The sequence below is a fragment of the Scophthalmus maximus genome, chromosome 13 (assembly GCF_022379125.1).
Source record: "Scophthalmus maximus strain ysfricsl-2021 chromosome 13, ASM2237912v1, whole genome shotgun sequence".
In the NCBI taxonomy this organism is placed as follows: domain Eukaryota; kingdom Metazoa; phylum Chordata; class Actinopteri; order Pleuronectiformes; family Scophthalmidae; genus Scophthalmus; species Scophthalmus maximus.
In genome coordinates this window covers 6,470-16,942 of record NC_061527.1, presented here as the reverse complement: position 1 = coordinate 16,942, position 10,473 = coordinate 6,470, and the positions used below count along the sequence as shown (strand labels likewise).

The 10,473-nt window shown below is 44.4% G+C and overlaps 1 protein-coding gene across 2 annotated transcripts; it reads left to right on the top strand.

The window, feature by feature from the left end:
• Window positions 1-1,761: 1,761 nt before the first annotated feature.
• Window positions 1,762-10,014, top strand: wdr18 (WD repeat domain 18). Of its 2 annotated transcripts, none has more exons than XM_035648382.2 (10): window positions 1,762-2,024; window positions 3,935-4,045; window positions 4,173-4,306; window positions 5,237-5,378; window positions 5,896-6,039; window positions 6,783-6,847; window positions 7,599-7,723; window positions 8,022-8,197; window positions 9,012-9,080; window positions 9,809-10,014. In XM_035648382.2, the coding sequence occupies exons 1-10, from the start codon at window positions 1,815-1,817 to the stop codon at window positions 9,935-9,937; spliced, it is 1,305 nt and encodes a 434-aa protein (XP_035504275.1). In that variant the 5' UTR covers window positions 1,762-1,814; the 3' UTR covers window positions 9,938-10,014. The 2 variants fall into 2 exon arrangements, with proteins under 2 accessions (XP_035504275.1, XP_035504276.1); XM_035648383.2 differs by having other exon boundaries at window positions 1,764-2,024; window positions 8,022-8,185.
• Window positions 10,015-10,473: the final 459 nt, after the last annotated feature.

Here is a 10,473-nt window from a genome sequence, read left to right as displayed (position 1 = left end):
ATTTGCAACATTGTCTTTCAGCTGCTCTCAGGGAGGTTCTGTGAGACCGACCTGGGTTAGGGGCTCTGAGATGTTAGACAGGAGGACGTCCAACTCCTCCAAGAAATCCCCAAGAGGGCGGTAGAGTACAATGATGTTTAAATTCACTGAGTGAGTTCAAGAAACAGGATGAAGGAGTAAAGTGTGGAAGGGGGTAAAGAGAGAAAGTAGCAGACCAGTGCCTCCCCTCTGCCAGCAGGTGGAGGTGTGTGGCGAAGGAGTAGGCTGAGGAGAGGGCAGCGGGGGGAGGTGTTGTCAGGAGTCGTCCAGGTCTCAGTGGGACAGTCCAGGGACAGAGAGGAGACAGACAGTTCCACCGGCCTCCTGAGACAAGGCGCTGGGTCTGTGTGGAGCCGGAGGGGAGCTGAGTTTTGAAAGATTACAGTGCTGTTGTGAACATGGTCTAAAGTATCTACGAGAAGAGTGATGTACAGGAATGCAAAGTTTTCACATGTTACTTGAGGAAAGCAGAATATGAAAATCAAGAGATACTTAGTCCCACTCGTCCAACCACGAAGGACTCGGAGGCTTTGTCTGCAGTTGAACCTGTTTTCATATCTGAACTAACTAGGAAGAAGAACCTTCAGCTACCAGGCTCCTCCCCTCTTGAACCAGGAGGCAGAAGACTGAAAACTTTCTTCTTTAATAAAGATTATAGTTGGAGTTGAACCATCTCTTAGTTCTGCTGTTATAGGTGGGGGGTGAGGTCCAATTGTCAAATTTAGGATGTTTCCGGAATTTGACGTGACCCGTCAGTGTTTCCTCAGCACCATGATAAGAGCTGTTGGGATTCTCTAAGTGCTTAGGAAAGGAGTTTCAATGCTTCCTTTCCTATCTCCTTTAGCAGAGGACACACTGGAGCTTCCTATGTGAGAGAAGGAGAAACAGACCCACAATTCATTGTGGCAGCGATATTTAAAGTGATGCTCCATGAACGGACGTAGACGATTCAATCTGAAGTAGAAGAAGAAGAAGAGGAAGAGTATGAATATGATCCAGATGTCAGTGACTGTTACATATGAATCATAAAACACTGCAACCTACTGATGGAGCCGATGAGGTTTTTCTAGTTCATCTCCAGAAATGTGTTGTTTCACCATGACATCACATGACTACGTTGTTTAGTGTCAGTGGAGTCGGATTCTCTTCTCCTACGTCCATTGAATCCTCCTTGACCTCATGACGTTTTCCAGGTCAAGGAACAGTAGAAAAGAATAGTAGATAGGCAGGACAATTCAACCTCACCCGAGACAGCTGGGAACTCCCATCATGCACTTCTCTCTCCCTCTCTCTCCCTCTCTACCTCTCTTTCTCCCTCTCTCTCTCCCTCTCAATTCAAATTCAATTCAATTCAATTCAATTCAATTCAAAAAGCTTTATTGGCATGAAAGTTTTAAACAACAATGTTGCCAAAGCATAAACATACAATTGTACGAACCTTCAGACGGAACACAACAAACAGTAACACAACATTAAGATTGATTATATTATATTCATTATAGTGTGTGTGTGTGTGTGTTGGTCATTCACTGTCCCTCAGGTTGTGGCATGTTGTGACGTCACGAGTTGAATTGAAAAACTAAAGAGAGAAATAATAAAGATCGATACATATTTATAAATGGTTTAAAAGTCTTGGTTCATTTATTAAAAGAATAAAGAAGTGAGTCGTTTGTTGTTGACCACAATCCTACATCTCCCACAATGCACCAGGCCCCGGATATGACATGTAGTGTTGCCAGCAGCGGTTTCCTCGCGTGTGCGTTGTTGGAGCGAAGATGGCGGCTCCTCTGGAAGTGATCGTGACCAGTGACTCCGGCTCGCAGCTGTGGAACAGCACCGTGTTCGACCTGCACAGCGGCTCCAGTCTACTCTCGTACCGGGGAGGGAACAGCTCGGGCCGGACTCTGTGCCTGCTGCGCGGGGAGTTCCTGTTGTCCGCCCAGCTCGGAAAGAACTTCATCAACCTCTGGGAGATTCAGAGGAAGGTACGAGCACGTCGAGCAGCCTCACCTGACCGCAGCTGACCGCACCTGACCACAGCTGACCGCACCTGACCACTGCTGCACACGGCACCTCACCAACACGCGGTCCTCTTCGGGGACAGGTGTCGGGACTCGTCGGTGACACAGACAGACAAACAAACAAAGACCAAACCCCGTTGTGTCATTTTAAAACCCAACCTTTCTCCCAAGTGAAGTACAACAACTAAAATTCACCATGTATTTCAGCTGAAAAAAAGCTAAAAGCTAAAAGATAATTTAAAGGTTATTTTAAATGATGTGACACTTCTTGTGAGCTAGATACTATGAGAACGATCTGATTCTGACTGAAAGACAGTGGAGCCGCAGCCTAAAGCCAACACTCGACCCCCAAAACTCTAGACCCAAACACCCCCAACACTCTAACCCTCCTACACTCTTGACCCCCAACACTCTTGACCCCCAACACTCTTGACCCCCAACACTCTTGACCCCCAACACTCTTGACCCCCAACACTCACGACCCCCAACACTCACGACCCCAACACCCCCAACACTCTACACCCCCAACACTCTACACCCCCAACACTCTACACCCCCAACACTCTACACCTCCAACACTCTACACCTCCAACACTCCCAACACTCTCGACCCCAAACACTCTACACCTCCTTCACTCTAGACCCCCAACACTCTAGACGCCAACACCCTAGACCCCCAACAGCCCCAACACCCTAGACCCCCAACACCCTAGACCCCCAACACCCTAGACCCCCAACACTCTAGACCCCAACACCCTAGACCCCCAACAGCCCCAACACCCTAGACCCCCAACACCCTAGACCCCCCAACACTCTAGACCCCAACATTCTAGACCCCCAACAGCCCCAACACTCTAGACCTCCAACACCCTAGACCCCCCACACCCTAGACCCCCCAACACCCCCAACACTCTAGACCCCCCAACACCCCCAACACCCTAGACCTCCAACACCCTAGACCCCCAACACTCTAGACCTCCAACGCCCTAGACCCCTACACCCTAGACCCCAACTGTAGCGTTGTTGTCACTGAGTGTATGTGTATGTATGTGTATATATATATATATATATATATATACACAAACACATTTTTTGCAATGATCCCTCAAATGACGTCATCAAACACAAAGATATTTGACAGTTTAACAATAAAGTTTGCTATCACAAATAAGTCTTAATGCACTGAACAGTAAACCTAACCCCTAACCCTAACCCACAAACACAAATTGAACAAAATATATATAACTTCAATTTAGAAAATAAACACAGAATTTGAGGGGAAATTTATCTATTTATTTATTTATTTATTTATTTATTTATTTAAAGAATTGAACAAATATTACATTATTTTTCTAAAGCCTCCCTCAGGAAACTTCTCAGAGAAAGTAGAACTAACTGAGATGGTCTCACGTTAACTTCCACTCAGCTGACGCGCCGTGACAGTAGCTTCATGGTTCCGCAGGAAACAAGCACAATAAGCTTGTTTCACGGAAAGTAAAAGATTGTTTATTTATCACGACTTTCCAGCTCTGCATCTCATTATCGAGGGAACAAGGCGTGAGATCATCACTCAACAGACTCAGTCCCCCCCGGTCTGCAGCTCAGCAGACCGCGCTGCAGACGGATGCTCTGAGAGTTGAGAGTATTGTAAACAATGGAGTCATCGCGTGCTCTGCTGGACAAACTACGTAATGACACCTTATAAATCACCCGGAGCATCATCTGTCAGCATGTACACTGATACAGATATTTCTCTGATAGGCCCAGATAAGCTGAATGAATCTATTCATTACCCTACATCAGAGTAAATATTGTATATGGATTTGGTTTTTCCCTTGAAGTAATTTGTGTTGTTGATGTCCCGTGTGGTGCAGGATCAGCTGCAGCAGAAGATTGTTTGTCCAGGTGTGGTCACCTGTCTGACTTCCTCACCTGACGGGCTCTTCCTCGCAGCTGGAGTCGCTGAGGTCATTTACCTGTGGGAGGTGAGTGAGCTCAGGCTCTGCTTCTTCATCTGTGGTTTTATTTATCTTTTTACTTTTATAGCTCTGTGTCCTATGAAGTATCTGAATACTGAGCTTATGGCCTAAACAAACTCTCTGATTAATTCAGGTTTGCACAGGTAAGCTGCTGTCCGTCCTGAGTCGTCACTATCAGGACGTCACCTGTATGAGGTTCACAGACGACAGCAGCCATTTTATTTCTGGAGGAAAAGACAACCTGGCTCTGGTGTGGAGTCTATGCAGGTAACTCACCTGGTTTAACACCTGAACTCAACACACCTGAACACAACTCACCTGAACACAACACACCTGAACTAACCCTGGGCGAAATGGAAAAAAAATCTTATCACGATAATTCATATTGACAGATATATATCACGATATAAGTCAAATCACTATTTCTGTCGAGCTTAAAGTTTGTGAGATGTGAAGATATAATATATATGAACCAAAGTTAATTTTGTTTTAAATATTATTTATTTTATATGAGAAGTTGAACATGATGAATGTTCAGTAGAACTTTATACAACTGCTACAGAAGCTTTGGACACAGTTTGTGTCACGTGATGCTTTGACTCTGCTTCTTGTCAGACTTTAAATATTTAAAATATTTAAAATATTCTTCTGACGCTTCTTTAAACAGTGTCGTCGTCTTTTGAGCCTCGTGTCTGTCGGAAGTCTTCTTTCCTCTTTTTTCTCTCTCCTGACGACTGATGAGCATGAGCTGCTGTGAGTGTCAACCTAACTTGACGAGGATGTAACCCTATTCCAGCCACATGATTGGTCCATTATCATTGGCTGTTTGTATTGTCTGTCAGAACATGGATGTTAATTAGTTTAATCGAAGTTTAAACTGAAACTTAAACCGAGACTTAACCTGAGGTCAACATCCGCTGTCTTACATCATGTCCACCATATTAAAGGGTACACACACTCACACAAATGAAAATGTTAAGAAATTAAACTTTCCATTGATAAGCAGCAAAAACCAACCCTTTCTGTTCTTCATAGATTATCTATGACATAGTGTGTGTGTGTGTGTGTGTGTGTGTGTGTGTGTGTGTGTGTGTGTGTGTGTGTGTGTGTGTGTGTGTGTGTGTGTGTGTGTGTGTGTGTGTGTGTGTGTGTGTGTGTGTGTGTGTGTGTGTGTGTGTGTGTGTGTGTGTGTCTCAGTGTGATCCAGCTGGATTCAAACCACACCCCCGATCCTCGTCATGTCCTGTCTCGTCACTCTCTACCAATCACAGACCTGCACTGTGGTCTGATGGGAGCGCAGGCCAGAGTCGCCACTTCCTCCTTAGACCAGACTGTCAAGGTAAGACTGTGTCACACCTGACAGGTACGTCCGACACTTAGTCTTACCTCGTCTGTCATCAGTGGATCAATATTTTGCAAAGCATTGTGCGTAATAAGAGTCTACACATACACACAGGTAACCGACTCTTTGTTCTACTGTCAGACTGTAGCAGTGGACCATCATCTGTCACGTACATCAACAAACTGATTCGTATTTGTGGAAAAACAAAGTTACGCACAAATAATTTTAACTCTGATCTTTCACCTGTCGGTCATGTGACTCATTTGAACTTTTCTGAGACAAATTTCTCTGCATCAGAAACTCAGTGATGAACTATGTTCAGTTCTCAGGATGAATTGGTGGAAACAATTTTTTTTTATAATAAATCATCATACTGTTCATTTCAACATGAAGACTGATGATGTGACTTCACATCTGGGTAGAACCAGGTTCTGGGCCCTGGTTCTGGGTCCAGGTTCTGACTTGTGTGTCAGTAGGACATCAGCTGTTGGATGAATGACGTGTGTGTGTCCAGGTTTGGGAGTTGTCCTCAGGTGAGCTGCTCCTGTCGGTTCTGTTTGACGTGGAGATCATGTCGGTGACCTTTGATCCCTGCGAGTACTTCCTGTTCTGTGGAGGAAGTGATGGAAACATATTCCAGGTGTCTCTGTGCAGCCAGGTGAGTCTACATCATGACATCATCATTTCATCCTCCACCCGACTCGCCATCATCACGTCACAGTTTGTCTCCTACATCTGTGAACGACATCCTACAGAGTGTCCTACGTCAGACACCCTGTGTCCTGCTTCCTTTGTCCTAAAATCTGTGTCCTGCTTCCTTGTTTGAAAATCTGTGTCCTGCAACCTTCGTCCTACATCTTTTTGTCCTACAATCTGTGTTCTGCATCCTTCGTCCTAAATCCCCAGTTGTGTCCTATGTTGTCTGTCGTAGCTCCTATGTCCTCCTTACCAGACTGTTCAGATCAGGTCTGTCGTCCTACTTCCTGTTCAGAGTGTGAATCCTGGAGTGTTTGTGATAATTGTTCTGTTCATTCACTCGTCTCCTTTATTCTCCTTCTCTGACTCGACGAACAGTTTCTTCTTTTCAAAGCTTTGCTTAGTTAGAAAACCACACTGTGGAAGAATGAGGATGTAAAAACATGATTTAATCTTCGTCTTCAGCATTGTCGTACACTCTGAGACATGTGGACAGATGCTGATCAGAGACATGGACTTAAGTCAGGTCATGTGACCTGTGGAGTCAGACTGTTTATTGATGACTGGTATTAGTTAAAATTGATAGATTGAAACGATCAGAGACTGTTGGAGCCGATTAAACAACAGACACTGAAGTGAAGAAGAAGAGCCGAGTTACTGTTTGTGTCAAGAAAGTTTAACAGTTTGAAACTGTTTCCTCTGCAGAGTCTCAGTCTGGACAAATCCTTCCAGTCTGACAATGATGGAAACCAGGTCTTCAAAGGTCACAGGTCAGAGCAGACACATTCTTCAACAGAACCCTGAAAATGGACTACATGCACAACCATGTCCAGGTTCTATTCAATTCAAGATATTCAAGAAAACTTTATTTATCCCCAGGGGGTAATTAAGGGTTCTCCTCAGTACTGCTCAACGGTTTTCTGGTCCGCTTCAACAACGACACTGTTTCATTAGCTGATTGGTAACAAAGTGTCTGCTGCAGAACCTTCGCGTGAGAGCTGACGGAGAAATGATACCGACGTATGTTCACCAGCCATCGTTGAAGTTCAGTGACACCGATCAAAGTGGGACAGAGCAGCGCTCTGAGTTCTTCTTCATCTGATTTTAAAATTTCCAGTTTTAGACATTTTCCTGCAAAACACTCGAGACAAAACTCTGATTGAAGTCGTGAGTGAACACGTTGAACAGACCGGAAACAGACGAGCAGGAAGTACGTCATGAAGCCTAGCTACTGTAGTCCATAGAACCAAGAACACACACACACACACACACACACTCTGCTGATTTGATCACTTCTGATTGATGTCGTTGGTTTTAACTTATGATCATTTATTGATCACAGTTGTGGCTGATCGTTGCTCTTTAATAGGCTCAATCAATAACAGCTGTATTACCTCAGTAATGTATATATACATTGTGCGTGTGCATGTGTGTGCGTGCGTGGGTGCCAGATGGATGAGCAGCATGGTAACTGTCGTCAGGCAGATTAACCCTGTGAGAGCTGACCTGTCTTCTCCTCAGGAACATGGTCACGTGTCTCTCGGTGTCGTTGGACGGGACGTTTCTCGCTTCTGGGTCACATGATGAGACGGTCCGACTCTGGGACATCCAGAGTAAACAGAGCGTCCGCTGCCTCGCCCACAAAGGTAAGCCCCCCAACCCAGGTCAAAGGGGGCAGTACGGATTCATAAGCAATAAATGTTTTTTAAAAATCAGGGAAAATTTCCTCACCATCCGCTGTCGGTTGTGTGTGCGGCGAAAAAAAATATGCGTTACTGAACTTAAACCAAGTCTGGATTCACCCTGAACGTACATTAATGTCAGTGACCTTGTGTCTGCTGTTGTTGCTAAGCAGCCACAGGCGGCGGCTCCATGTAAACGGGGAAACATTGACCCAGTCCTGACATCTGTAGTCTCCTGACATCACTTCCTGTCTGTGTTCAGGTCCAGTGACGAACGCTTTTATCACGGCAGCTCCAGCCAACATGTTCCTGCCCGACAGTCGTCCCGCTGTCCCTCTGCCACGGTTCAGCCGACACCTCCACGCCTCCGAGGGCGACGGCAGCGAGTCGGGAGACGTGTGTGTCCGGATCGGTCTCTACACACAGGTGAGTCAGCAGGTGAAGCCCCGCCTCGTCACAGAACTGCTGCACTTTTTAACTTTGCCATGGTTGTCATGTGATCATTAAAGTGTGTGTTTGTGTGTGTGTTAGATATCAGTGATGTCATGACGAAGTAAAATGACATCATGCATAGTTTTAAAATCTCTGCGACCTATTGGACGATAGACCGGCCTGTAGCTTGTATAGAAGACATAAAACTTTTTGGTCATATGATGTCATTATGACATCATACAGTATAATTTAGTTAATGTAAGACGTGATGGACAGCTGACTCAGATTAACCAATCAGGACCTCTCTGACTGTGATTTCAGCGTTGTGGTTCTGTGGCTTTGTTCTGAGTTTTGATCGATAGCAGTTGAGAAAAGTTACATTTTTTTTAATCGGTTCATTTTATGAAAAATGTTGTCCGTTGTACGACAGCAGCCAATCAAATGAGGTTAATGTAACTGGTGCTGACATCACAGGAGAGGCTGAACACCATGTGTATATCCCGTCAGCACAACAGCTAGCATAGTACGTTAGCACCAAGCGTCAGTCACACTTTCCGTCAAGTGATAAAAGCTATTTAATAAAAATCATTTAATTTACAAATGATACCTGACACATTTATATCTACTGTGTGCCCTTTATTTTGAAGAAACACTCAACTTTATTCCTACTTTTAAACTTTTAAGTCACACTCTAAGATGTAGCCTTTATTTTTCGAAAATATACTTTTAAATCTTTGTCTTGGTTTGAAATTTCAGATGTCAGAAGCTGTTTTGTGTAAGTATTACATCGGCGATTGTGTTTTCATTTTGTTTGTTTCAGGAGGAAGAGGACACGTACCTGCAGAAAGCTGATAGGCTGAACACTCTGATGAACGCTGTCACTGATAAGGTGGGGGGCGGGGCTTAAATCACACTGCAGGGTGTGATTTAGACATGGGCTGAGGTCCAATTGTCAAATTGTCTTAGAAAGTTTCCTAAATCTTGACGTGACCAGTCAGTGTTTCCTCAGCACCTGATGATGTTTAGATTCTCTAAGTGCTTAGGAAAGGAGCTTCAATGCTTCCTTTCCTATCTCATTTAGCAGAGGACACACTGGAGCTTCCTTTGTGAGAGTAAGGAGATATAGACCCACAATTCATTGCGGCAGCGATATTTAACCAGATGCGTTATGACCGAACGTAAACGATTCAACCTGAAGAAGTAGAAGAAGAAGAGTATGAATATGATCCAGACGTCAGTAACTGTTACATATGAATCATAAAACACTGCACACATGCTGATGGAGCCGCTGAGGTTTTTCTAGTTCATCTTCAGAAATGTGTAGTTTCAGCACGACGTCACATGACGACGTAGTTTAGTGACAGTGGAGTCGGATTCTCTGAGCAGCTGTCGACTGTTCCTAGTTCCTAATTCTCTTTGACACATTTCAATATAGTAGATATATAGTAGATAGGAAGAACAGTTTGACCTCATCCATGAACTGAATACTGTCCAACAGTCTCACAATGCAACAGGTGACATGACATCAATGAGACTCACAAACTCTCTCTCTCTCTCTCTCTCTCTCTCTCTCTCTCTGTGTGTGTGTGTGTGTGTGTGTGTGTGTGTGTTTTTCAGTCGGTGTTTGGTGACGGTGAAAACACGAAGGTTCGCGTCGCGGAGTTAGAAGAAGAAGTTCAGACTCTGAAGAAAATAAACAAAGATCTTTACGACTTCTCTAGTCAGCTGCTAACAAAACCCACATAAACACACACGCACACACTAACCTTCATCGATGTGAAGAAAATTAAGGAGAAAAATTAAAAGCCTTTTATTTTGTAGGATTTCGTGTCTGCTGTTTTTTGTCTTTGCTTGGATTTGAAGATGTTAGTAGCTCAGATATTCAATCACTTAATAGAAATAACCACAAATAATAAAGGTTAGGTGAGGGGAACTGAGCCCATCTCCCAAAGGAGACGGAAAAGGCACTCTCCACCCACCCAGTCCCATCACTTTGGTCCCAGGACAGAGCAAAGTGCGATCAAATTGAGGTAAGTATAAATATAGTAGGCAAAACTGTGCCTTATGAAATAAAAAGTTTTTTCTTAAAAAAATTGGTGTCCGGCTTTTCTGGCAACGTATCGACCTGTCTTGGTCTTAATCAGGCCAGCGGGACACATACAGCTCATAATTGGCGTCAATTCATGGGACTTACATACAGCTTGAGCGATCCTGTCTGCTCGATGTGCGTGTAAGAAATGGGCTCCCTTCCTGGGGCTCCTCCTTATATACTCTCTGAGAAG

Excerpts from the sequence above, each read along its gene's own strand:
- wdr18 (XM_035648382.2), top strand. The coding sequence starts at position 1,815 with ATGGCGGCTCCTCTGGAAGTGATCGTGACCAGTGACTCCGGCTCGCAG. Across the intron at positions 4,046-4,172 it reads AGGTCATTTACCTGTGGGAG|GTTTGCACAGGTAAGCTGCT; the intron begins GTGAGTGAGCTC and ends TGATTAATTCAG. Across the intron at positions 8,198-9,011 it reads ACACACAGGTGAGTCAGCAG|GAGGAAGAGGACACGTACCT; the intron begins GTGAAGCCCCGC and ends TGTTTGTTTCAG.